Consider the following 26390-nt stretch of genomic DNA (forward strand, 5'->3'; position numbering starts at 1 on the left):
TTTCAGGCGGACTCATTCTCCCCCAAAGACCCCCACACACCTCCAGAAAAACCTCCCTCCCCATGTCGGCAGGACTACAACTCCCATCAGGCGCAGGAAGGAGGCACACCGGCGGGGCAAGGCAAGGCAAGGCAGGGCGGGCGGGCCCGTTTATTGGCTCCCCTTCCCTCGGCGGGCTCCTCCGGCTCCGGCTCGGGGGCTCCGGTCAGTCCCTCCAGCGGTGGCCGCAGCGGGGGCTGCAGCACTTGTAGAAGGTAGTCATGGGCTCGTCGGCCGAGCGCGTCTGCAGCTGCATGAAGAAGGCCCGCGGGTGCTCGCACTTGGGACACGCCTCTGCCGGGGGGCGGGGGGACACGGGGGAGGAGGAGGAGACACACAAGGGGGAGGAGTCAGCCAGGAGGGGCCGGGGGCCGGAGGGTGCCCCGCCCACCCCGACCCGCAAGCCCCGCCCACGCCCGAGGCCCTACCCACCTGCCGTCGAGTCCACGTTCTCCCAGGCGGCGGCCCCGCCCAGCACGTCGTCCACCTCTTTCAGCTTCGGGTAGCGCCGGCTCGTCACCTGGCAACGAGAGGGAGGGGGGAGGGGGGAGGAGGGGGGGTGAGAGCGCCAGCCAGGAGGAGGAGGAGGGGGCGGGGCGGAAGCGCGTGACCCGTCGCGCGGGGAGGGGGGGAGACAGCCCCGCCCCGCCCCGCCCTCACCTTGCGCGTGACGTTGCGCACGTAGGGGCACGTGGTGCAGGCGAAGCGGTGGCAGCGCGGCCCCTCCTCGGCCACCAGGACGTTCCCGCAGGCCGGGCAGAAGAGCAGCATCGCCCCCGCCCCCCCCAATGGAGATGGAGGAGGAGGAGGAGGAGGAGGAGGACGAGCAGGAGAAGATGGCCCACGCCGAGGTGCTGGAGCTCTGGCAGGCCGGCCTGGCGCGCCTCGTCCGGGACCCGCTGCTCTGCGATCTCCCGGCCCAGGTACGGGAGGCGGGGCCTGAGGGGAGCCACTACTTCCGGGGGAGGGACTTCCGGGGGAGGGACTTCCGGGGGGCTGTCAGTCACCCCCGGCTCTCTTCTCCCGCTCCCCCCCCCGGTTAGGTGACCGCCGAGGAGATTAGCTCGCAGGTGGCGCTCGAGTACGGCCAGGCCATGACGGTGCGCGTGCGCAGAGCCGACGCTCCCGAGGCCCCCATGCGTACGTACCGCCCTCCCTTGTTGCCGGGGATCGGGATACCGCGCCCCTGGCCATGTGCAGAGTGCCCGCCCCATGGAGCCCCCGCCCCACCCCCCAGGGACCCGTGGTGGTGGTGCCGCCGCCGCTTCCCAGGAGAAACGTCAACCCCCCCCCCGCGCGCGCGGGCATCCCTGCCCTGGGGAGGGGGGGGACGAACCGCGGAGGGGAGGGGTATCCTGGGAGGGGGGCGGGGGTGCGCCCGTGTCCTCGCCCTCCCCCCCCCACTTTACCTCTCCCCCCCCCCGGCCCCGCAGCGGTGGTGGTGGTGCAGAATGCCAGCGTCCTGGACCTGAAGAAGGCCATCCAGCGGTTTGTGCAGCTGAAGCAGGAGCGGGAGGGGGGCATCCAGCACATCAGCTGGTGAGTCCCCTCCATCCATCCCACACAGACCACCGCCAGAGAACCGGGGGGGGGCAGAGAGAGAAATGAGGGGAGGGGGCTGCTCCAGAAGGACCCATGAGTCACCCCACCACCACCACCGCCCCTGGAAGCAGCTCTTTTCCTGAAGGCTCAGACCTCCTTTCGCTTAGGAAATACGTCTGGCGGACCTACAGCTTGTCCTTCTTTGGAGAGAAGTTGGACGACGACCAGAAAAAGCTGAGAGAGTGAGTTTGGGCTCACTTGGAATTCTGGTGGAGCTGCATCTCTGGCGGCAGGACCCCCTGGAATGGGGGCAGGGGGAGACACGCCTCAAGGGGGGGGGGCTTGCTTCTAAAGCCGTTCTTGGTGGTCCCTGTCGGGGAGGGGGGGAGCTCCTGTGGGTCGTGGGGGGAGGGGACTCCTTGGGCCAGTCGTCCATTCCAGCTGCACTGCTCTCTTTCTCCCTCTCGGGCCCGAATGCCACGGAAGTGCAGCCTTTGCCGTGGCACCCTGTGTCAGTGCGCCTGCGGTGGGTGGGTCCGGCAGGCACATTAACGCATGTGGTGTTTTTTTTAGGTACGGAATCCGGAATCGAGATGAAGTCACTTTTGTAAAGAAACTCCGGAAATGAGCCGCCAGGCGAGTCTGAAGCGCCCCTCCCCGGCCTGATCCTCCCAACCAGCCCAATCCTGTCGTGTCCTGAGGCTTGCGCTTGACTGCCCACCAGTGCCTCTGGAGTGGGGAGTCTCTTGTAGGGGAAAACCAGTGGGCAGGGACTGCGCAGGCCCACACCCGATGGAGCGCGCTTGTATGTGCCCGTCAGCAGCCAGTCCGGGGTTTCAGAGCCAGTCCGGGGGAACGGATCCTTCAACACCGCCCACAGGGATGGTGTTGCAGAACCCAGAAGCCTTGGAGGGAGCCAGGCCTGGTGCCATATATATAGTCCTGGGCGGGCAAGAAGCGGCTTCCAAAGGCAAAGGCTTGTTCCGCTGGCCCGCGAGGGAAACCTTGAGGCTTGGCCGGAAATGGTGTGTGTGTGTTGGGGGGGGGGTTGTTTGCTGACTCTTCGGAGGTGCTCAGCCTGCAAGGGGGGGAGGGGAAAGCCGGAGCCAGGAGGTGAACATGGGACACTCCAGCAGTCACGTTCTCTTGCATTTCTCGACAGGGATGGTCACCGTGGTCAAGCGACCGCGTCTGCAAGCTGCATCTTGTGTCTTTGGAGGAAGGGAGGCCACCTTTTGAACAGCACAGCTCTTCAAGCCGGGGACGGAGGGGGAGGCGGCAGCATCATGTCTGCCGCGGGACCTTTTTTTGGACTTGTGCTGGGTGAGCATGTGGGGGGGGAGCCCGGGGGGGGAGCCCAAGGGCCTGCCCTGGTGCCGCACCTTCTTTGTCAAGACTTACAAGGGTTGGTGCATTAGGTAATGCAGGCTCAGCTGGGGAGCTGGATCTTTGTAGCAACAGGCGACCGCCACCACCCAGCCATCTCGCAATTCTTAGATTTATAATAATAATAATAAAAATCCGACCTGACAAGGTTTTTGTCTTGAAGTTCATGCTCCCAGTGGGTGCAGAACCTGGGGCCCTGTGGAAACCAGTTTCTTTTCACTCAGTGGTTCAGCGCCATGAAGCCCTCTCTGTGGTACATCCTTCCTACCTGCCTGCTTCCCTGCTACACAGCACCAGTGCTCTCCCTCATGAATCAAGCCACTATTCACAGTTTTTCCAGTGTTAGAATTTGGGCTTTGAAAACTGCTTCGCAGTGGCTTTGTCAACAGGGTCAGGAACACTCAAAAGTGTTTTGGAAATGTAGCTAAAACGCTACTCTGTGTTTATTTAATCACCACCTGGGCAACAAGTAACAAATCTTGTTAAAAAGGCCATTTTGAAACTAGCATTATAAAAATGTGGCAGCAGAAAAGGGTTCAGTAAAATTGAACAAGGCACAGACCTTCTGTTGGTGAAAACCGTTCCAGTCTCTGAGATGAAAAGCAGTGCAATGGGAGCAATCCAGAGTGTTTAAATTAACTGGGGGACGGGGGGGCAGGTTGGGACAGGTAGAGCTGGTGGGGGGGGCACCCTTCCGGGCTCAATGGAGCTGGGTGTCCAAGTCATACTTTTCGCAGAACTTGTCTGTGAAGGGGAGGCAGGTGAGAAATTCGCACCACTCACAGCGGATCGGGTGGAAGTAAAAAAGCACCACCAGTCCAGCAAAGAGTCCCACGAAGACCAGCAGGAAGACCATGATCTGGCACCGTTTGCGGTAAAGGTCGAACCTGCCAAAACTGATGTAAGGCAGGAAGGCGAAGGAGAGGAAGAGGCCACTGACAAAGCCGCAGATGTGGGCAAAGTTGTCGATCCAGGGCAGGAGGCCAAAGGCAAAGAGGAACAGGACCACAGCCAACAGCTTCCAGAAAGCCCGCCAGGGCCGGGCCAGGATCTGCCAGCTTTGGAAGAGCTCCACGAAGAGGCAGGCCAGGATGCCAAACTGGGAGCCGGCAGGTCCCACCTGAGGAGACAAGCCAGAGGCCGTGTTGGTGAGGGGGGCTCTGCACCCTCCACCCCAAACCCAGCGCCCCCACTCTGTGCATCTGCAGAAGGAGGCAGGCAGGCCGGAGAGAGAAGACGGCTTGCTAAAGAGATCCCGCCCTTGCCCGGCTGCATCTGTGGGCCCAAGAGCTGGGGGATCCATGACCCTAGCAACCAGTGCTCCGCCATGGCCAGCAGGGAGGGTGGGGGCTGCCTGAGAGGGGCTGGGAAACGGTACCTCTGCTCGATAGGGCAGGAAGATGGCGCTGGCCAGGTTGCCGGTGATGCCACTGAGCAGGTATATGATGGAGATGCGGTGCCAGCCGGCCAGCTTCTCCAGATCTCGCAAGATGGTCATCTGGAAGCACACGGACACCAGGCAGTGCAGGATCCTGCCAGGGAGGAGACCGTGAGGGGTGACCCTGAGAGGGCCCTCAGTTCCACCCACCCCTGGGAGGGGGGCGGGGGGCTCTTGCTGGAGGCTGGCTGGCTCAGAGCTTAAAGGGGAAGGGCTCCCCTCCCAGCCTGCCCACCCTCCGTGCAAACTCTGCAGGCCAGCAGGCTCTCGCCTGGGCCAGCCTTACCCTGCATGGAGAAACAGTGACAGCCACAGGCGGTAGACCTGGTCTGGGACCTCTGGGTTGAGGAAGGGGAGGAGGCCACAGACATCGTCCATGCAGTCCACCTGCAGAGACAGCGCGAGCGGGGGGGGGGGGGGGCTCAGTCCTGGCTGGGTCTTGGCCTCCCTTCAGGAAGGAGGCTGCCGACACTGACTTGCGGGGGAGGGAGAAACGGGGGGGGAGGGTGTACCTGGGAGCAGAGCGTGGCCTCTTCGTGGAAGTAGCCATGCATGAAGGTGCAGTACTCTCGGGAGGTGATCTCACACCTGCCAGAACAGAAGCCAAGCAGCTGGGAGGTTAAGTGGGAGCCTGGGGGGGGGGGGCGCCGGCAGGAGGACTGGGGAGGGTCTGCCTGTCAGGATCAGGCGGGGGGGACAGGCAAGGCAAACCTAAGCGGGTGGTCTACTTGGCAGGGCAGGCGCAAGTCCTGTCCCCCCCCCCCCCCGGATCCCCATTCCTACAGCAAAAAAAATAATGAATGGCAGACGAGATGCTCAGGAGAGGACCCAGCAAGTGCCTGTGGCCAGCAATGGGGGGGGGGGGGGGTGGCAGCTCTGACAGCCAGCTGAAAGGTGTCTTGGCGCTGCCTGGCTGGGCATGGGCCCTCTAGCTCAGAGCGCACTTCAGCCCTGCCCCACGGCCTCCCCTACCTTCCCTTGGTGCCGATGCAGCAGGGCCTCCCTGTGATCACACAGTCCATGTGGAGATGGTTGGTGTAGTTCCCAGCACTGTTTTTGGTGCAGATCTGAGAAGAGGAAGACGGGGGGGGGGTAGGGGAGAACATCTGAGGGGGGGGCTAGAAGGGTGGTGGGCCGGCCAGGGCTGAGAGAGTGGCCCTGACCCTGTCCTGAACCTCCCACTGGCCTGAGAAGGGGAGGGGGCCTGCCACAGCTTAGGGGAGAGGCACCCCCCCTCCAACAACTCATCAGGGGACGACCCAGGAGGCCATACAGAGAAGACCTGGGGCTGAGAGGAGGAGGAGGAGGGGCTTCTGATATTCCTTGAGGGGTGAGCCTAGTCGTCCCCCCCCATCCCAAAGTGGCACCTACACCACCTGGCAGAGTCAGTGAGCTCACCGGCCACTTGGTGATGTCATCCGGCCATTCATGAGGGTCCATGGAAGCCGGCTGCTCACACACTCTGTGGGGGAAAGAATTAGCACGCTCTGGAGGAGTGGAGTGGGGAGAGGGCTCAAGGCCCTTGCAAAGCAAATAGCTCTGCGTCCCCCCCCATGAAAGCAGGGAGGGGTCCAAGGCCGTGGTGGAAGCAGGGGGAGGAAGACAGGAGGACGGTCAGCCAAGCCACCCGCTGTCCCCCACCCTCTTGGAAGTGCGGGTCCCCTACCTGGGGTCTTGGTGGCAGACGGACCCGAACCGCCGCTTGTCTCCTGCCAGCAGGGGGGCGCTGGGGTGCTCCGGCCACTTCACCCACACGGCCAAGGTGGACTGCAGAGGAGGGAGCGGGCGTGAGAGAGGAGGCAGTGGCGGAGAAAGGGGACCCCCCCCGTATCTGCCGCCTGCACCCCAGATGATGGGGATCAGGGGAGACCACCTCCCCAAGAGGCAAGGGGGGGGCAAGGTGAGAGGCTTGGCCCTTCCCCGCGCCCAAGGAGCCGGGCCCCAAGGACTTACGGAGCACTCTTCCGCAGCCGTCTGCACGCAGCCAGACTTGTCGTTGCGCACGCAGCAGGCCGAGAGCTTCTCTTTCTCCCGGGCGGCCACGATGAAACTGTGCACCTGCTGGTCCTGCCGCATGCAAGGTGAAAACTTGGCGCCCAGGTGGATGAGCGCTTCCTGGGGAAGGGGAAGCAGCCCCTTCAGATCTCCCACAAGCAACAACCGTCCCGTGGCGACAGCCGAGTCTCGGCAAATCGCACACACACCCCCAAGGTGGCAGGGCAGGAACTCTCAGGTGTGTGTGTGTGGGGGGGAACCCCAGCCTGGGCTCCCTCCTGCCCTTGAGCCAGCCTCCATCGCTGAGCACAATCGGGCACTCACCGAGCTGGGACCGACCCAGAAGTTCTCCTGCTGGACATACTTCACGTTCTCGTAAACCCCACGGTTTCTCAAGACCTGCAGGGCAAAAAAAGGCACCCTTTCTTTCTTTCTTTCTTTCTTTCTTTCTCTCCAGGGAGCAACGGCGAGGGAGCGGTGCCCAGGGGGGATGGCACATCCCGGTCTGCCCACCAAGCGAAGGGAGCAGGAGACCCGGGGCTGCCCATCCGCTGCGGATCGGAGGAGAGGGGACCACCTTTTATACAAGCACGGAAGGGTGGGGGGTGCAGGGAGGGGGGTAGCGAGGCCAGAGGAGTTGGGGAAGGGGGCTCAAGACCCCCAAGGAGTTGCATGGGGGGGGGAAAGCTTCGCCTTCTTCCAGCCTGTCAGCATCTCCGGAAAAGCCCAGGAACCTGGCCTGAGAGGCAGGCGAGCTGCAGCGGCTGTGGCGCCATGCCTGAGCCAAGGGAGGGAGGGAGGGAGGGAGGGAGGGGCCCCAGGTCCCAGGCAATGCCCCTGTTCCTCCCACTCACCGAATCCACCGTCTCGTGCTGGGAGAAGCCCACAGGGGCGATGCCGTAGATGGACACAGCCAGGATGGTGATGAGCGAGTGGACAAAGGTGACCCAGTAGGTGAAAAATGGCCTGCGTGGTGGGGAGGGAGAGGCCCGAGGGGGGGCACTCAGGTCGAGGGGAGGAGCAGAGCCGCCCCTCAGCGGACTGCCCCCCGCCCCTGGTCGGCCCCGCCAGGGGGCTCCCACCCCACCCCGCGCTGCCCTACTCCTCAGCTCTCACCGGTGGTCATCCATGTCCTCAATCTGCTGCTTGACCAAGCTGTCGATGCGCTTGCGGTACGTCCTGTTGGTGAGCCGGCCCACGATGCCCAGCCCGTAGGGACGCTTCTCCTTGGCGAAGAGCTTGCGCACGGGCACCGTGATGCGCTGGCCCCTCCGCTGGAGGCCCACACTCACCACCTCTTGCCGCAAGCGCACCTTGGGCTGCGCCGAGGCGGCCCCTCCCTTCTGCTTCCGCCAGCCACGTTCCAGGGGCCTGCAAGGCAAGGCTCCGTCAGTTGGCGGCTCGTGGAACCGGTGGCTGCTTCCCCCCCCCCCCCGGAGGGCTTCCACCCACACGCCACCTGCTGCCAACCCCTGGGGGTGGGGGGTCAGGTCACTCACAACATCAGGTGGCTCCTCTCCAGTTCGCTCCGCTCCAAGGCGCCCCCGGTGAGGGCCGCCTGAGCCTGCGGGGGGGGCTTGGCCTCCATCTCCTGCAGGGCCGCCTCGGAGGGCGACTCAAAGACCTCATCCGGATAGGTTGAGAGCTCTTCCTGCATGACGCCTTCCTGGGGAGGGAAAAGGGGGCTCAGAAGCACCGGACTCAGGCGGGGAGGATGCCCAGCCCTCCTCTGTTCGCCATCCCTTACCCGGGCAAAAAAGGAGGTGTCCAACTCATCTGGGAACTCCATCGTGTCCTCCTCCAGGAAACTGGCTGGCGTGAAGCTGCGCTGCCGGGCCCTCCGCACGGCGCCATCCTTCGCAGAGCGGCCCTGCCAGGAGAGAGGCATGGCGGGGGTGGGGGGGTGGGTCAGGGGATGGACCAGCTGGGGAAGCCCTAAAAGAAGCCCGGCTCCTGCCACCCACCCAAGACAAGCCTGGGGCAGGTGGCAGGTGTGGGAAAGAACTCCGTCCCACCCACGGGTGAGAAAAAGAAAAGCCGATCCCGAGTTCCAGTCCTGCGGGCCTTCGTGCAGCTCTACGAAGGAGAACCCTTCCTTGTGCCCACGTCTTACCTTCACAAGAGCCGCTGCCGCCCGGAAGCTCATCTTGGCCACTGACTCTCTTTTCCGCCGCCGAGGCCAGCGGTTGAAGCCGGAGCGGGAGCTGGTGAAGGAGCACAAAGAGGTGGCCCCGGGAGTGACCGGCGTGTGAGGCATGCTGTAGCCGTCACTGTCATCGGCCAGGCGGAAGGCCCGTCCGCGGGCCAGAGGGTCAACGATCTGCAAGCAAGGGGGTGGGTCAGGCGGAAGTCCCGAAGGGGAAGGGCCGGGAAAAGAAATCCTCTTCCCTCGGTACCCTCAGCAAAACCAGCCAGGGGGTCGTGGGGGGGGGGGTCGTGGAGGAGTCCAGAGCACCCTGATGATGCCCAAAGGAGGGGAGCTTCTCCCCCCCCCACAGACACACACTCTCCCCACTAGCATTTGGGAAAAAAGGGAACCCCCCCCCCTCTAGCTTTCCTGTCTCTTTCCCACCTCCTGGCTCAAGACTGGGGCTCATACAGGCCCCTGAGTGGCTTGTGCATGCCACCCTTGCCGCCCCCCCCTCCCGCCTGCTTGCCCCAAACTGCGTCCTGCCTTCCGCCTTCTCCTGGACCCCGAAGGGCCCGTGGGAAGGAAAGGAGCTCCATACTCTGGGCGGGCGCAGGGCAGCCCCGCTTACCCTTTGCATGCCAAGCTGGCAAGGGGGCACGTAGAGCGGGGGCGGGGTCTCCGTGCTGGCCAGGGAGAGGTTGTCCTGGCTGGGGAGGTCCATCTCCCGGACCGCCTGGGCCTTCAGCTTCCCGTAGCGCAGGCTGCAGTGGCGCAGGCTCTTCCGCTGCCATTTCTGGGTGGCGTCGTTCTCCTTGCTGACCCCGAACCAGTCGGCCGTGCCCCTGAGGGGGAGAGGGCGGGGAAGCGCTCGGCCACTTGCTCCTGAGCAACCCTGGCCAAGCAGGGCCAGCTGGCCGGAGGGAGCAGTAGCCTCCGCCCAAGGCCCGGCCCGGCCAGACTGCAGGAGGACCCGGGGGGCGGGGAGAGGAAGCAAGCTAAGTCGCCACCGCTGTGAGAGCCCCCCCCACCCCACCCCATGGAAGGGCAGCTGCAGCGGAGAGTCCTCGTGCGTCGGGGTTTGTGCGAAGCACGGGAGACCAGACTCAGAGGAGGGAACGGGCCCGTGGCAGCGACTGTTGTGCATCTCCCCTCACCAGAGTGGCCAGGGAAGGATTTGACCGCGGGAGGGGGAACAACAGTCCCGGGACCATCCATCAGACAAGAAGGCACCGCTTCCTGCCCGGGGGTGGGGGGAGGACAGGGCTGTCCTCCTGCCGCCCCGCAGGCTTATAGTCAGGGAAGTGCAGCACTGTGGCAGCAGAACCATCTCCCCAATTTCCTCTCTCTTCCCCCCCCCCGGACCCACTGAGAGGGGGGGGCAAGCTGAGCAGGCACTCCCCCATGACCCCACAGGGGGACGACCGCAAACCCTAGGCAGGGCCAGGAGGCTGCGGGCAAGCGCTGGGCCTGCCCCTCGAGAGCGACCAGCCTGGGGACCATGAGATCTGGACTCTGGATTGACCCCCCCTCCCCCGCTCTGGGACCCAAGGGCTGACCGTGCGCCCACAGGATGGTGTGGCTGCCCTCCCCCCCCCCCGCAACTTCTCCTGAAGCGATGGCAGGGGCGGGGGACGAGCGTTGCCCCAAAGGTCCTCGGTCGCTGGACGATGGGGGAAGGTGGGGGTGGGACAGGGGGAGGAGAACAAGGAGACCTGCTCCCCGGGGCCAGACATGCACCTCACACACATGCACTGGAGCGGGGGGGGGGGGTCACGCCAGCACTGCCGGTACCTGAAGAGCGTTCTGGGGAGGGAGGGGCGCTTTCTGAGGGGCCTCCTGCCCAGCTGCCGCCCCTGAACGGGCAGGGTCTGGGTCCTCTCAAAACGCACCTGCCTGCTGCAAAGGAGAGAGAGAGCTCAGCAGGAGTGGGGGGGTGGGGGTGGGGGGGGCCGCCGTCACTCCCCCCCCCCCGTCCAGGCCCCCTGGCTCAGTCACTCTCTGCCTCCCTAGAGCAGCTGGCGCACCCGCTGGCTTGGCTGGGGTGGGCCTGGGAGTCACACACACACACACACACACACACACACAGACAGCGCGTCCTGCTTCTCATTCACAAAGGCAGCGAGGCTGGTGTTTGGCTCTTCCGTGCTTTGTGGTGACTGCGTTGTTTATGGAAGGGTGGCCCATTGATCGACAGGCTGGCCCTGCTGGGGTGGAGGGGGGTGGGGGGGGTCTCTCTCTCTCTCTCTCTCTGCCCCCAAGCCACATTGTCCACGTGGTCCGTGCCCTCTGCCTCTCCTTGGCCTCACTTTCTGGAGAGGGTACAGAGCCTGGAGGTGTCCCCTGACCTGAGATGCCACCACAGCCCCCCCCCGTGTTTTTCCCTTGGGCCAGGCAGGCATCACTCCATCCAAGGACACCAAGCCCTTTGCCACCTGCCCCGTCCCCCCCCCTCCTCTGAGGCTTGGCTGCTCCCACGGCAACGGGACTTAGGCCTCCCCGGCTGCAGGAAGGGGGTCTCCTCGAAGCCCTTGTCCGGAGAGGGCTCGGCTGCCCCTGGCGCCGCTGAGGCACTGCCTGGCAGGGGTGGGCTGCGGGCGCCCGCCTCTCACCTCCGGATAGTCTGGGTGATGGACAGCTGTCGCTGGAGCAGTGGCCGGCGTCCCTCGTGGTGCGGGGAAGGGAGGCGGGCGTTCTCCACCGGCATGCTGACGCTCCGGAGGAAGGCCTGGCGTTTGAAAGGCTGCTCAGGGAGAGACAGAGAGAGAGAGAGAGAGAGCGGCTCAGTCTGGCTCTGGTCACCAATGCCTGGGCATCACTTTCTCGGTTTTAAATCTCCACTCCCCAACCCAACCCTCCCCCCCGACGACAATATCACTCAGAGAGGGACAACAGGCATAGAAAACAATGGAAGCATTAAAATCCTTAAGGAGGCTCCTGCTACATTGGCAGGATCAGCTGCCCACTTTCTTTTCAGGCACTATCACCCCCTCGCAACCCGATTCTAGCAAGGAGACCCTATACTACTGAGCCCCCACCCCCACCCCGGCCGGGGCACCAGGGGATGCCGGGACGGTCTCGGCCCGGAGGCCTCCGTTGCGCTCCCCCTGCCCGGCCCGACGGGTCTCAGGTGCACCCCTACCTGCACCGAGGCCGGCTCCTCACTGGTCGCCACCCCGGGGGCCGGAAGGGGGATGTCCAGCTTGAGCCAGGGGGGCTTCTTCCTCTGCAGGCTGCTGGTGCTGTCCCGACGGGTCCCCCCCTCGGACATGGCTGCTCCTCAACTGTCAGCCCTGGAGGGAGAGGAAGAAAGAGGGAGGGAGGGAGCCATGAAGGCAGGGCAACACACACACACACACACACACGCACCCGCACACACCATGCACTAGCCCCAGCCTGGCCGTTCTCCCACCAAGACCACCACCACCAGGGCATCGTCTCGCCAGAGACAGCTCTGCTGGGCTTTTAACCCACGTGGGATCCACCCCTGGGCACCCGGCCCCTTCCCCAAACTCTGCAGGAGGGGCGGCAGGAATTTTGCCCATCCCCAGGGAAGAGGGACCCCCTTCCGACCCGGGGGTGCCAAGCAGAATTGAGGCCCAAGCGCAGCGGGGCCCTGGTCTTGCCCCGAGAGCCGAGGCAATTTACTGAAGGGAAGCGGAGAGCCGAGCTCGTGGCAGCCTCCCGGGAAGGGGACGAGGGCTGCCCCATCAAAGACCGGGTGTGGAGAGCGACCCATCTGCAGCCCAGCGAGGAGACACCCAAGCCAGGAAGAGCCCCAGAAAAGCCCAAGGGGATGTGGGAGTCACTACAGATGGCCTCCACCTGTTTGTCCGCCGCCCCCCCCCCGACTCCGTGCCAGACAGAGGAAGGTGGGGAGAGGCTTTTCGGAGGATCATCCCTGTGGGACCTCCCTGTCGTATTGGCCGGTGCCAAAGGCCCACCTTGGCCGTTGAACTGAAACACACACACACACCCCGCGCGCTATTTCCTAGTCTGTCCCATTCACCCTTGGCTCAAAACCTGACCGGAAGCGTCCCCTTCATGGTACAGTGAGCTGCGTCTCAAGAGAGAAAGGGAGAAGGGGGGGGCCTCCATCCTTCCCTCCCTCCCTCCCTCTGAAATGCAAACCCGCCAAGCTGTGGCATTCAAGGCCGCCCTGGAGCAGGCGGCTGAGGCTGGCATTCCCAGGCAGCCTCTCCCTGCCTTCTCTGGAAAGGCTCAGCAGATGCCTGAAGTTCGCGTGGCCTCTCGTTTCCTCTCCATCCAGCTGCAGCCCCCTCCCCACTCGGGCCAAGGACCTCCTCCATCTATTTTTGCCCTACGTCCAAGGTTTGTCTCTCAGGATGATGCTTTCTCCTGGGACACACACCACGAAGGCAAAGCGCCTTTCCTCCCCCCCCCCTTTCTTCTGCTCCAGCCACCTCCTCCCTGGCGCTGCATGGTGGAGGCACAGACAGTGGACATTTTTCTTCCTCTTCTCATCATCCTCGCCATTGCCCTCCTCGTCCTCCTCCATCATCCCAGCTCAATAGGACCAAAGTCTGCAAATGCTCGCCCATCTCTCGGCGCACCCTGGGCGGCTGTTCAAAAGGTCACCAGCCTTTAGGCCATCTTGGCCCTCTGTCCAAACCGAGCACCTCTCCTCCTGGCAGCCTCGCCCATCACAACCTTCCCAGGCAAAGGGCTGCCCCGCACGGGGTGTGTGTGTGTGTGCCGGGGGACGGTGAGGGCGGCAATGGCACGCCTGGGCTTCCCATCTCATGTACTTGCCCTGGGCATCCACGAGGGCCAACAAACGCAGGCACGGAAGCCCCCACACCCACCACAGAGCCAGCCGTGCTTCAGAGGATGAGGGACGGCTCCATTTGCTGGCAAGGGCCGCTTACTAATTCTCACGCATTTGCATTTCCTATGCAAATCCCACATCTGAATGGTGCCCTCCTAAGGGCTTGCCCCCCCTCAGGGCTCATCAGGCTGTTCCCCCCCCCCCCCACCATTGCCACTTCTCTTCCTCCATCCCACAGACTGTCTGGGAAGCGAATCCAGCTGCCCCAAAGGAAGGGGGAGAGCCGGTGCCCTTTCCTCCTGGGCCCTCCACCTCAGGCTGGGGAGCAAAAGGGATCCTTTCTGGCCCCTCCCCTCCCCACACCCCCTTTCTCTTTTCAAGAAGCTGCCCGGGAGAGCTGGGCGGGAACAGCCTGCCAGAGATGAGACATTCCTCAGACCTCTTGCATTCACCCTGGAACCGGAAAAGCCAGTTTAGGATTCCAATTTTTCCCACAGGCTTTGTGCTCTCAGATCTTCTCAGGGGACAACAGCCCAGTGGAAGCAGGGATGGTCCAGATCAGATTCCCAGGCAGGCTAGGAGGAGCTGCTGGCCGGCTCACTGGGCACCCAGTGGGCTGTTGCACCAGGCCAGCTTTCCATTGCTGGGCTTCGCTCCCACTTCTAAAGCAACCATTAATGCAGGTTAAACAATAAGCCCCCCCCCCAAACACACACACACACACCACAAGACCACATGGATCCCACACACAGGCACCACTTCTAGGGCTTCCACGCTAACCAAACTCCCCCCCCCCACTCTCTATCTGCACCTTCACCTTGACAAAAAGGAGATGTGGGTGTTATTTTCTCAAGGATGTAATGATGACCTACAGACTCCTACACTGCAAGAGTGGGAGTGGGGTGGAGAAAGAAAAACAGAGTGCTTGATGTGAGGTACCTCTCGCCCAGAGCACGCCACAGATACAGGAGCAGGGAGCATCGGTTCCTAGGCGCTGAGCCACGAGGGCTCCAAGGAAAGGGGGCAGCTAGCCTCCTGTCAGGCCCAGGGGGCTCCAGAAGTGCTGTCCAGGGGTGGGGGGACCAGAGAGTCCCTCTTGCCTTCCCTCAGAATAATTTCAAGGTCTAAGAGTGTGCGTGTGCGCACACACACACCTCTTCTAGCCTGGGCTGGAGCTGTGCCCCACTCGAAGGGATCAAGGGAGCACATCCGCTGCCCCCATGCCAAAGTGGGGAGGGGACACAGCAGGTGGTGGCCGCACTGTAGCAGACCACGTGGGAGGACACCGGTGTGGGGCAGAGCGTTCAAGGCAGCCGCTCGGGAACACTCCCAGCCTCCCCATCCCAGAGACCCACTCCCTCGTCGTGTGGGCCAGTGGCTTCTGCTCGGGACACACCGGCCTCCCTGCCAGAGGAAGGCTCCCAGCCAGCCAGCGCCAGGACAGAAGAAGCTCTCGCCAGCCGCCCAGACCCACTCGAAGGATGCCCCAGAGGAGTGAGTCCCGCCGGCGGCGCCAAAGGGTGGCGAGCAAAGAGTCCCCAGCAGCAGCAGCAGCAGCAGCACCACGACCAGGTGTTAAGAACGGGGGGGGGGGAAGGGGAGAGATCCGGGACGAAGGCGGAGGGAAAGGAAAAGACAACTGGAAGACCGACCTCAAGGCCTCAAGGTCCCGGGGGGGGGGGGCGCCCTCCGCCCCCCAACGCCCTAGGGAGGCGACGGGAAAAGGCAGGACGGGCCTTTCTGGACACGGAAAGGAGACCGCCGCCCCCCCCCAATGTTCTCCCCCCCCCCACGGGAGTCCTTCGCGCTTCTGAAGGCCAACAGCTCAAGCCACGTCGTCCTCGGCCGGGAGGAGAGAGGCTTTTCCCGGGGTGGTCCCTGCGGACAGGGAGGCCCTCCGGGCAGCCTCTCCGGCCGGGCCGAAGGTGGGCGCAGAAGGCGCCGGCAAACCCCGCCCCGAGAGCGCCGGGCCCTCCTTCAGGCCAGGAAGGGACTTGCCCGGGCGAGGACCGGCAGGGCTGCGGAGGGAGAAAGCCCCGCGCCAGGCCCCGAACACGAACGGCAACCGGCCCGGCCGCCAGCAGCGCGAAAGCTCGGCCCGGGGCTTCCCGGAGGAGCGCATCGTTGCTCCTCCTCCTCCTCCTCCGCGCACTCCCCGGGAGCCCGACTCCGCCGGCCGGACTGCGCGCTGCCGCCCCCTCGGGCCTCCCGCCGCGCAGCTCGGCCCGGGGGAGCCTCGACAGCCTCTCCTCCTCGGCCGGCCCGGCCCGGGCTTGGCCCTTGGGAGCCTCCGGAGGACGCTCAGCGGGCCCGGCCAGCCGGGGTCCCGAGCGGGGGCTGCCGCTGGAAAACTCCCCTTCCCCCCGCCAGCGCCGCCACCGGGCGCCCAGCCCCGCTCCTCTCCGAGTCCTTCCCTGCCCCTGCCTCTTCCCCCGGCGGAGGGCCCTCGCGCGGTTCCCCTTCCTCCCGCGGCCAAGAGGCGCCCGGAGGGCCCTGCCTGCCTGCCCGCCGGCCGGCCGGCCGGCCGGGACGCGTCCCTTGGGCGGATCTTTACGGAGTGTCCCGTCGCGGAGCCCACGTGCCAAAAGTAAGGGCGGGGCGGGCACGAGGGGCGCCCAGGACGAACGCCCGCCGTCTAGCCGGCGGAGGAGCAGGGAAGGGGGCCAGGCGCCCGTGGGCCCGCGCGCGGCGCGCTCAGCCGCATCCCAGGGCGGGGAGGGTGCCGGCTCCCGCCCCTGCTGCTCCGCTCAGCTTCTGGCGGCAAAAGCGCGCCCGGCGACGGACCCCGCGAGCGCCCGTTGCCTCGCGCCCCTCGCCGGCAGGAACTCACCGCGAGGCCGGCGGGGCGCCCTGCCGCTGCTGCGGCGGTTGCCGCCCTTCTCGCCGCCGTCGAGGGTGAGCGCCGCCGCCGCCGCGCCGAGCCCGCCCGCCCGCCAGCCAGCGCTGCCCGGGCGGCCATTCGGTTGGGGGCCGGCCTCCTTCCTTCGCCTCCTCTTCCTCCTCCGCCTCCGCCTCGGCCCGGCCTGGCCTGGATGGAGCGCGCAGGGCGGCCCGGCGTGGAAGGCGGCCCGGGCGTGACTCAGACCTCAGGAATGCGCCCGCGGAAGCGCCAGCACAGAGGCGGCCGCTCGGGGGCTCCTCCGCCCGCCCGGCTCTCCCTCCACGGGCCGCTCCTCCGAAACTGGAGACAAGGAGCCGTCGCGCCGAGGGGTCGGCCTGCCTGCCCGCCTGCCCGCCTGCCCGCCCCGCGGCGGCGCCGCTGGGGTTTCACTTGGCGAGCCCGGAGGCCGTCTAGGTCGACAGGCACCGGCCAAGAGGAAGGTCACGCGAGCCGGCGGGGGGGGGGGCGGGGGATGCCCAGCTGAGCGTCGGGCTGCGGCGGCGGCTGCTGCTGCTGCGCCCTGCTTGGGCGGCGGCGGGGGGGGGGGCTTCCTTGGACCCGAAGCGTCCTGAGCGCGGCGTCGAGGAAGCGAGGCCGCCTCCCCGGGACTCCCCTGAGGCGCCCCGGAGCCCTTTCCTCCCCAGGCGGAAGCTGCGGGCCCGCCCCAGGCTCTGGCCCAGCCCACAGGTAGCAGCAAACTTTGGCTTCCCTCCGGACGGAGGGCCAGGGTTTGTGCTAGGCCCGGAGCAGTTATGTGGGGAGCGCAACACAGAGGGGCAGCTCTTTTGAGGCCCGGTTCCTGCCGGGGGGTCCTGCCCTGGTGCCCTCTACACCCTCCGTGGGCTCGCACTTGGGGCCGATGGGTGTTGCACCCCAGGGAGGCCCGGCTCTTCTTCCCAAGCCCTGGCTGGTTCTGAGGAGCCCGCCTGCTTCCCCCACCCCACCCACTTCCTTTTTGAAAGACCATTCCCGAGTTTCCACTGCTCAACATCAATATAAAAATCACTGTTTGAAACAACAGGATGGAGCCCAGTGGTATGATAATTCAGCCGGCGGGAAGTGGACACCGTCTGGGTGTGGGGGAGGCCACTGTGGTTCTCTCGGGCCCACCAAGTGCCAGGGCTTCAGCTGCCCTGCTTTGACTTGCCGGCCTCTTAAGAGGGCACTGCCCAGACCAGCCCGGGTGCTGGAAACCCTCCAGGCCGCCTCTGTCCCTCTGGCCAAATCAGAACGGGCTTGAGCCCGCTTCGTAGCCCTGGCCCTTGCAGGGCGCTCAAGCCAAGGGGCTGCTGCAGCTCTCTCTGCTGCTCCGAGGGTGGCTTCGACCTTCCCTCTCCCTCCAACCCTCCAAAGGCCGCCGCTGCCCTCCTCCCAGCCCAGATCCTCTTGCAGTGGGCTTGCTTGTCCTGTTGCATGACAGAAGAAGAAGAAGAGAAAGGCCTGAAATGGGGGGGGGGGTTTGCCAGGAAGAGGGAAAGGCTCTTTGTCCACAGGAAGCGGGCAGGCAGCTGCTCCAGAAAGTCATCCTGGGGGGTTGCCCGGGTGGGGTGGGGAGAGAGAGAGAAAGCGCTGCTCTTGGCCATTTCCAGCCCTTGAATGGTGAGGAAGGAAAAAGGCTTGAATGCCCCTTTGTGACCAAGGCTAGGCTAGGCTGGCACAAGGAGGGCCACTCCTGGAAAGCACCAGATAATGCCCTCATTGAGAATGCCGTGAGCTGCCCTTTATGGGATGGGGAGGGGGCCTGCCTCCCTCCCTGAGTGTGTTTGTGTGTGTGTGTGTGTGTGTGTGTGAGAGAGAGAGAGAGAGACAGAGAGAGAGAGAGAGAGAGAGAGAGAACTGCTTTGTTTTCTCCCTTCTTTTCCTTCCTTCTTTCCAAGGTGCCCGAATGGTGGCCACAATCAGCAGCCTGGCAATGGTGCCGTTTTGAGCTCAGCTACGCCCATGAGAGGAGGCAAGGCAGCTCCTTTCACTCACTAAGAGCTGGGAACACTGTGGCGCTTTGGCCGCGATGGGCCTCCAATGCCATTCATGCACCTGGCATGGGAGAAGGTGGCGGTTTCAGCATGGGGTCAGTACAGGCAGCAGGAAGCACTGGACACCTACCTCTAACGAGTGCCCCAATCAGAATGGGCCATCTCCTGTTCACTCTCTGCATCACCAGATACCCCAGCAGGATTAAGCCCAGAAGCAGAATGTGAACACAGAAGACAGACAGACAGACAGACACACACACACACAGAGATTTCCCATATGACCTCCTTATGGCTAGAGGGGAGGAGAAGCTGGCATAAAGATGAATCTGGAGCTGCTCAGCAACATCCAGTGAGCACAGAGGAACAGAGGGCAGAAATGGATGAGCAGCTTCACAAGGAGAAGCAAACCTTTCCAGAAAGGTTCTTCCACGGCTTTGCAAGCTGCCCAATATGCTTGCAAAACTGTGCAAGCAAACGGGTGGGGCAACGGAAGTTGAAACCTGGGTGGGCTTCCGTTTCAGTGTGATTATACCTGAGACTCATACATGTTTCTGTCCTGAGATCTTCGCCTTTGGTGAAGGACCTCTTCCGACGGTCAGGGGGGCCCCTGCCTCAAAATACTTTGCATTCTCCTGGGAGCACCCAAAGGGCTAGAATCATTAGCCCCTCACCTGCAGAAAGGCAGAAAGGAGAGAAAAGGGGGCCCGCCCACCCCACTGGACTTTGGAGGAGAGGAGGGTCTGCCTCTCTTCTCCTCCCGCTGAGCTGGAGGCCTGAAGGCTTGGCCAGGATTTGCTCAGGACACGCAGTGCCTGGAAGCCTGCCAGGGTTTTGAATTCAAAGCGGACAGCTTGTGCTCCTCCCTCCCATCCGCCTCTTCCCCCCCCCCGCCCCCGCGGCTTGCAGATGCCCCTTCCCTGTGCCTCAAACTCTCCCTTGGTCCAGTCAAGGCTCTGGATAGGGTGGGGCGAGGCAGGGAAAAGGAATCTTGGCTGCGGCTTGCACCCCGCCCCTCCTCTGGGATTGCAGCTGCAGCTGGTGGGGGGGAAGGCGCCCCCTCCCTCTCCTCAGTGGGCCTTCGTGGGTTTGGGCCCAGCCAGGGCCAGACGAGAACAGCACAGAACAGAGGTTTTCTCCTTATGCTTCATGGGGCCACCAATCCCCATCATGTCCTGCTCCATGAGATCAAAGTTGAGGCTTCTAAATGCTAATGCTGTACAGTATTCTTTTCAAACCTCTCGGCCGTGGCCTGCATGGCTATGCTGGTGCTTCGGGAACGTGGAAACTCCGAGGTCAAATGACCCAAAGACTGACAGGACAGCACAGAGTGATTTTTGACTGCATACACAGAGTTGCTTGCCTTAAAAACAGTTTTTTTAAAAACTAAGATTCAGATATTCAGAAATTCTCCAGATTCCAAGCAGCTGCAGCATCAATGTCTCTCCAGGATGAGGGGAGGCCTGCAGTTGGAAAGCCGCATCCCCTCCCTCTCTCAGCTGAAGTGGGGGGAGGAGGCCCCTGCCCTCCTCACGCCCTGCACTTCTTTGGGGCAGCTAGAGGGGCACCATCACCCTGGGCTCCCCGGCTGAAGGTGGAGCTTTCCATCCCTGTGTTTTGTCCAGGCTGCCAGGCCAAGACGTCCCGCAGCCCCTCAGGTCTAGCCCAGGGACAGCTGGAACTGGCAGCGGCGCCCGCTCTCTGGCGCAGGCCATGCTGTAGGACAGAGAGGCTGCTGCCCACGGTGGTTGGGGGGAGGGGTTCCCATTTCCTGCCCTGGAAAGGAAAGGATTTCCTGCAGGCCCAGAGCGATGGATGGAACCCGGTCTTGTTCTCTGCTTGAAATACCAGTGGTTCCTGCTGGGAATGGGAGGCGCCCTGGCAAGCAGCGATGCCTGCATGGCGATGCATTTGCTACCTTTCCCAGCTGAGAGCAAAGCCAGGCAGTTTTCAGCTCCTCAGAGTGAGGCCCGTCTGACCAGAAGGCAGGGGCCGCAAGCTTTGTGCCTGGGATGCTGGTCTGGAGGCTTTTGGGACGCTTGCGGGGGAGAGACTCGGGCGACAGGCTGCTCTCGGCTCTGGGTGGGGGCCCTGGCGGTTCGGGACCAGCCCGGCCATCGGGCAGAGTGGGGCAGCTGCTTCCATTAGAAAACTCCCGGTGCTGAAGGTTTTGTCGACATGACTGCATTTTTGCAGGCAAGGAGAAGAGAGTTGAGAAGCTCTCCCGTCAGGCCAGGAAACCTCTCCCACCCCCCCAGATGTGCACAGGCTGCCTGGAGCTGAGGAGGTGACAACGGGTGGTTTCCATCCTGGTTATATTTAGCCCTCATGAACTCATTTCATGACTTCCAGCCTCAGCGGCCTGGCCTTCCCACAGCTGTAGTGTGCTGGCTGGCTGCCGGTTCAGGCTCCTCCTGTGTCACGTGTTGTTGTTTTTCCCCCAAATTTGGCATCTGCGTTTGGCCAAGAAGGCCATGTTCTCTCTCACGTGCAGAGCGGCCCTGCCGAAGAGGGACCCACTTTTCAGACACTTTTTGCAAGGCGAGCCACCTCCTCGCTCTGCAGCCCTTGTCTCAACCATCCCCGTTTCCCCGCGCGCGCGCGCTCGGCCTGGAGCAATGAAGAGTTGGGAAGATCACGAGGTGTGTAAAGATCATGAGGTGCATAAAAGGGAACAGCCATCTGGCCTGCATGAAAGGAGGCCCACCGTATGTCTGGACTTTGCTCATGCCCAGGCAGGGCTCGGTCGGCGGGCAGAGGGGCTCAGCACATGCTCAGAGCAAAATCATCCCCAGCCGGGCAGCGCAGAGAGTGTGAGCCCCACTGGTGGATACCAGGTGCCAAAGAACCGATTTGCCTGTCTGAGGAAGGGAAAGGGCAGGAGCCGCTAGGGAGGTGCCCTGTGGGGAGAGGACGAGAGAGCAGCCTGGCATTTGAGGATCCTGCTGCTTCTCCGTAATCAACAACTGGATGCGTTCTTGGTTCATCCCCAGATCACCACCGCCCGGCCTGTTTTGTCACTGGGGCTGCAGAAGGGCAGACGCAGGAATGCTGGGAAGTTATTTCAGGCAGGCTGCCTGGCGGAGGGCCACCGCTGTTTTCTTTCTGAAGCCCAAAAGGGAGGGTGGTGGCCTTGGAACCGGCCTCCTTGGGCATGCCACGCCGGCTGGGTCTCCTCTAGAGGCAGGAGGCATCCGTCCTGCGGCCCTGGGTCTCATCGGCCCCACAGAAGCCCCCGGCACCACTTCCACAAGCCCCAGGAAGGAGGCTATCCCCTCACCCCACAGACCCCCACCGGTGGGCTTTGGACGGGCAGTGTATTTTGAGGGGCTTCTGGGGGGAAACGATTTCACCACTTTCCAGAGAAGGGCAGCCAGAGACCAGTGGGTGGAAGCCGCCCCCTCAGCCCAGCGCTCTGAGGAAGCCGAGGGCAAGAGAGCGGAGGAGGCAGGAGAGGAAGAAGGGGGGGGAAGCAGGTGCTGCTTCCATCACTCCAGGACCCCCGTGTGGGGCCACAGGCAACAGAGCTGAACCGGAGGGGGGGGGGGGGAAACGACCCATGGCAGACAGCCAGAGGGCTTCTTCACACAACAGGATCCAGAGATTCTGGGACAGTGGAAAACTGGTCTAACCTTTTGCACGTTTATTTTCATGAGGGATTTTATATCATGTGTACACCACCTGAGGAGAATTTTTGCCCTTGAAAGTGGACTGGAAATTTCTAAACAAACAAACCATCCTCTTTTGTTGAGAATCCATATTAAGAAGAACAACTTCTGACTTTCCCCTGGTGAAGTTTATTCACATCCAGAAACAGGTGAAATACCCACCTGCCCTGTCAGGAAATGGCGGTGGTGGTGAAGGGCCCTAGAGATGGCAGGACGGGCTGGGCGAAGGGAGTCCGCGTGCCCCTTGCCACCCTCCAGCTGTGTCGGGCAACTGTCCCAAAGCAGGCCGGCCCCATCTCCCCTACGTGCACACAATGCCCGACGCCCACGGCTGTACAAGGATCTGGTTTCAGAGGCCACTGGGGGTGGTTATTTTCGGAGGGTGAACGAGACGCGGCCCCCGCCTCCCTCCTCCTCCTCCTCTTCTCAGGCCCCACCGTCTGCTCCAAGGACGCTGGCGATGGATTGAAGGGCCTTTGCCCAGAGGCAGGCCAGCCTGTCCCTCACAAGGCGGGCACTGGGTTGGGGTGCCCAGTTACCTGCCGAGCCTGGCTTTTGAGGTTTGGGGGGGTGCGAGAAAAGGGCTCCTTGTTCGAGGGAGGCCTCGGTTCTCAAGGGCTGCTGTCAGAAAGGCCGGGTGGCAGAGTGGCTGGGGTACAGGACTAGCACTTAGAAGAGTCCTGGGTTCAAATCCCTAGCTGCCTATGACCTTCTCTCTCCACCTCACCTAATCCACAGGGTGGCTGACAAAACAGTTGGGCCACCTAACCCCTGCGTTGGGGTCACTAGAAGAAAATAGGATCAAAATGTTGCAGAGGGGACAGGGACATGGGCCCTGCGGCCCTGGCGCAGTCAGTATTCGGGGCCCAGGGAAGTGACCTGACATTCTCTACAAGCCCTGCGGCCCCCAGAGGTGGCCTGGCCAGGTCTGAAGGAGCCATGGCAGGGGAGGCCGGCCCACTCCTCCCAGGGTTTGGGCTAAATCCCCCTTGTCAGCCTCCTCTGGACTTGTTCCAATTTGCTGGCATCCTTCTTGAAGTGTGGTGTCCAGAACTGGACGCAGAATTCAAGGTGAGGCCTTCCCAGGGCCAAACTGAGGGAGACGAGCACTCCACGGAATTGGGAGCCTCTGCTTCTGTTAAGGCAGCCTCACCTAGCATTGCCCCCCCCTTTTTTTTTGCAGCTACATCACCTTGTGATCTAAAACCACGCCAAGAGTAGTATTGCTGAGTCAAGTAACCCTCCATGTGCAACAACTGTGTGTCTTGTGTGTTTGGAAGATGGTAGGGACACAAATGCTGGCCCAGCACAGAACTGCCAGAGCAGAAGCTGGGCCCGGGCTTCGAGGGGTGGGGACCGCCGCTCCCCGGGCCTGCTTGGGAAGGCCCCTCCCCGGCTGCCAGCTCTTGTGCCTTCGGACTCTCCAGCAGGGTAGCCCTGGGCGGCAGCGGCCGGGGAGGGGGGGGCAGAAAGGAGGGAGGGGTCCTTGGCCTTCAGCACACCTCGCAGGCCACCAGCTTCCCCTCGGATTACCGGCTCGCCTTCGTGGGCAGGGAGGTCCCCGGTCAGGGCGGGCTGGTCCGGAGCAGGACCCCGTCCAGAAGAGCCTCCTGCGCAGCAGAGACAAGCTGAGCCCCCCCCTCCCGCGCGCGCCCCCCCCCCGCCCCGGGCGGCCCTTCCAGCGACAGGGACCAGCCTGGATCGCTCTGGGACAACCGGTCCCGCCCCGCTCCTCCCCCCCCCCGCCCCAACCCCAGAGCCCCCCCAGAGCCGCCTGCAGGGGCAGGAGGAGGAGGAGGAGGAGGAGGAAGGCCGAGCCACGAGTGTGCCGCCCCCGCCGAGGTGCTGCCCGACGCCTGGGAAGCCGTGCAAGGCGCAACGCATCCCCCGGGATTCCCGGGGCGGAGGGAGTGGGGGCCCCCCCCGCAGCCTTCCCTCCCTCCCTCCCGCCTGCTCCGCCCCCGCCGCCGGACCAGAGCGAGGAAGAGGAGGCGGAGCCAGGACGGAGGAAGCCCCGCCCCTTTCGCAGCTTCCCCTCCCCCACGGAACGGCGCCAGAGTCACGGCCCGCCCCTGAAGGAGAAGCTGCCCCCCCACACACGTGCTGACCCACCGGCGGAAGCGACCGAGGCCCGCCGTCGGATCTTCCTGCAGGGGAGGGGCTCGGTGGGGCTCCCGCCTCTCCGCCCCCACCCCACCTCGCGCCGGGGGCCGCCCCGGAGCCCCCCCTCCCTCAAGGGCCCGCCGGGCGCTCGCCAGCTGCCCCCTCCCCCGATCCTCCCCCTCCATGCCGGCCACGCGGAAGCGCCTCCTTCCTGAGCAGGGGGGGCGGCCTTCCTCCTCCTCCTCCTCCTCCTCCTCTTCCCGCGGCGGCGGCGGCGGCGGCGATGATGGCAGCGCGTCCTTCCGCCCAGCATCAGCCGAGAGAAGCCCGGCGCCGTCCCCGCCCTCCTCCCGCCTGGGTCCGGGCTATTTCGACCAGCCCTGCGTCCCCCTGGCCAAAGCCCTGCTGGGACAGGTGACCGCCCCCCCGCCCCCCTACCCCACGGCGCCCCGAGAAGGGGAGGCGGCCCCAGGCAGGCAGGTCACCGTCGCCTCCCCCCCCGCCCCCCCCCACGGGAAAGGGTTCCGCCGGTTGGTGTTGGGGCCGCCTGCTCTCCGTTCCGGCGGTATTTAGCCCTCTCGCTAGAAGGCAGGGTGCTAGTCCTCAGGAGGGTCAGGCCAGGCTTGACCCCACCTCCCTCTCCTCAGGTCCCCTCCCTGGGTTTTGTGCATGGCAGGCATGGCAGTGCCCTCCTACCCCCACCCCGAATACCACCTTCTTCCTGCCCTTCTGGCTTCTCCCACAGCCCGGCCTTTCCACACTTGTGGGGTTGCTGCCTCCTTCCCACGTGTGTGTGTGTGTGTGTGTGTGTATGTGTGATTGAAATGCGGTCCCAGGGAGCCTGCCCTTTGCCCCATCCCCGGCTTAGCCCGTCTAGGCCCAGGGCCCCTGGGTGCCCTTCTGGTGGAGCTGAAGGCTGTGGTGTAGAGGGAATCCGGGGCAAACGGGTGGGCAGGCGGGCAGCAAGACCTGTGACATTTGGGTCACCCGGTGGCTCCAGCCGCCCCCTCCCCAACCCCCAACCCCCCCGCTGCTCCACCACTGGCAAAGCTTAAGACCCTGGTTGGTTTGCTTGGCCCGGCAGGTCTTGGTTCGGAAGCTCCCCGGGGGCGAAGTGCTCCGAGGCCGGATTGTGGAAACCGAGGCCTACCTGGGCAGGGAGGACTCCGCGTCCCACTCGCGGGGGGGCCGCCAGACCACCAGGAATGCCGCCATGTTCATGGCGCCTGGCACCCTGTACGTCTACCAGATCTACGGGATTTACTTCTGCATGAATATCTCCAGCCAAGGTAGGCGTTGGCAGCCGAAGGCCCTCTTGGCCCAAGGGTGTCCATCAGGAACCCGTCCGGTGCCCTCTTCCTGGAGGTGGGGTGGCCCCGTCCCCAGCCCTGCTCGGTTTCTGTCACCATCCTAGGAAGATTCTGCTTCCCACAGGGGGAGTCACGGGTTTCTCTGCCCTACACGCGGCCCCACTTCTTCCTCAGGGGTGAAGGCACAAGAGAGATGGAAGTCCACCGACCCGCCTGGCCAGCTCAGTGGCGAAGGGGGAGGACACAAGAAGGGGTTTCCGCAGGGCCGGGGGTTCTCCGCCTTTTGACTCCCCAGGCGTTTTGGACGCCCACCCTCGGAATCCCCAGGTTTTGGCCAGACTGGCCTGGGTTTCTTGCAAGTGGAAGGGTCTGGAAGGCCAGAGCCGACGTCCTGCCTGCAGCTCTGGGGGGCTCCGCGAGCAACATCCCTTTTGCAGGCAGCCTGCCTTCTGCCTCACTGCATCTGTGATCCACCTTGGGGGTGTGTGGAGGAGGAGGTGGCGGTGGCAGTCGTCCAGAGCGACCCACCAGTGGCCCAAGGGCAGGCAGGGGTGTGTGCGGGGGGGGGGAACCTAACCAGTCACCCTCCAACTCCAACAGCCTCTGGCCGCCATCTTTTTTTGCAGGGGAGGGGGCGGCCGTTCTCCTGCGTTCCTTGGAGCCGCTGCAGGGCCTGGAGTCCATGAGGCAGCTGCGCCTCGCCGGGAGGAAAGGGGCAGCGGGCATCCTGAAGGACTGGCAGCTCTGCAACGGGCCCTCCAAGCTCTGCCAGGCCTTGGCCGTCAACAAGAACTTCGACCAGCAGGACCTAGCCTCGCACCCGGCGGTGTGGCTGGAGGCGGGCCAGGACGCCCCCCGGGAGGAAGCCCTGGTCTCTACCACGCGGATCGGGGTCCGTGGGGACTGGGCCCACAAGCCTTTGCGTTTCTACCTTCGGGGCAACCGGTGCGTCAGTGTGGTGGACAGGAAGGCCGAGAAGGGGTGCCAGCCGCCCTCCTGAACCCGGCACCTGAGGCCTCCTGCTTGGTGCCGTTCTTGAAGGATGGCACGCTATGGGGGGCTGGTATTTCTCTTATGGCACGCTTCTCCTTTGTGTAAATAAAGCTGTTTTGCTCTGCTGGTGGGTCCGAGGCTGGTGTTT

The 26390-nt window shown here is 64.0% G+C and overlaps 4 protein-coding genes across 11 annotated transcripts; 2 read left to right on the forward strand and 2 right to left on the reverse strand.

Annotated features, from left to right (window-relative positions):
• Positions 1-121: 121 nt before the first annotated feature.
• Positions 122-832, reverse strand: POLR3K (RNA polymerase III subunit K). The gene is made up of 3 exons (XM_072982439.2): positions 700-832; positions 472-559; positions 122-333 (listed from the first exon to the last, which is right to left on the reverse strand). Exons 1-3 carry the CDS (start codon positions 808-810, stop codon positions 206-208), a joined length of 327 nt encoding a protein of 108 aa, XP_072838540.1. The 5' UTR covers positions 811-832; the 3' UTR covers positions 122-205.
• On the forward strand, positions 824-3114 carry SNRNP25 (small nuclear ribonucleoprotein U11/U12 subunit 25). Its single transcript, XM_072982437.2, has 6 exons — positions 824-962; positions 1083-1179; positions 1473-1578; positions 1749-1823; positions 2155-2217; positions 2744-3114. Exons 1-5 carry the CDS (start codon positions 828-830, stop codon positions 2207-2209), a joined length of 468 nt encoding a protein of 155 aa, XP_072838538.2. The 5' UTR covers positions 824-827; the 3' UTR covers positions 2210-2217; positions 2744-3114.
• Positions 3115-3375: 261 nt separating this feature from the next.
• Positions 3376-16641, reverse strand: RHBDF1 (rhomboid 5 homolog 1). 8 transcript variants are annotated; one of them, XM_072982424.2, is made up of 19 exons: positions 16148-16641; positions 11671-11821; positions 11141-11271; positions 10323-10427; positions 9160-9373; positions 8514-8720; positions 8148-8270; positions 7900-8066; positions 7517-7771; positions 7255-7366; positions 6725-6799; positions 6359-6520; positions 6072-6172; positions 5804-5867; positions 5378-5472; positions 4918-4993; positions 4692-4792; positions 4346-4499; positions 3376-4087 (listed from the first exon to the last, which is right to left on the reverse strand). In XM_072982424.2, exons 2-19 carry the CDS (start codon positions 11797-11799, stop codon positions 3668-3670), a joined length of 2691 nt encoding a protein of 896 aa, XP_072838525.2. In that variant the 5' UTR covers positions 11800-11821; positions 16148-16641; the 3' UTR covers positions 3376-3667. The 8 variants fall into 8 exon arrangements, 6 of the variants coding, with proteins under 6 accessions (XP_072838525.2, XP_072838527.2, XP_072838526.2 ...); XM_072982426.2 differs by lacking the exon at positions 16148-16641 and adding an exon at positions 14257-15147; XM_072982425.2 differs by lacking the exon at positions 16148-16641 and adding an exon at positions 12538-12555.
• A 7215-nt stretch (positions 16642-23856) lies between these two features.
• MPG (N-methylpurine DNA glycosylase) lies at positions 23857-26366 on the forward strand. The gene is made up of 3 exons (XM_072982432.2): positions 23857-24353; positions 25024-25228; positions 25876-26366. Exons 1-3 carry the CDS (start codon positions 24123-24125, stop codon positions 26247-26249), a joined length of 810 nt encoding a protein of 269 aa, XP_072838533.2. The 5' UTR covers positions 23857-24122; the 3' UTR covers positions 26250-26366.
• Positions 26367-26390: the final 24 nt, after the last annotated feature.

Source organism: Pogona vitticeps, chromosome 13 (genome assembly GCF_051106095.1).
Source record: "Pogona vitticeps strain Pit_001003342236 chromosome 13, PviZW2.1, whole genome shotgun sequence".
In the NCBI taxonomy this organism is placed as follows: Eukaryota; Metazoa; Chordata; class Lepidosauria; order Squamata; family Agamidae; genus Pogona; species Pogona vitticeps.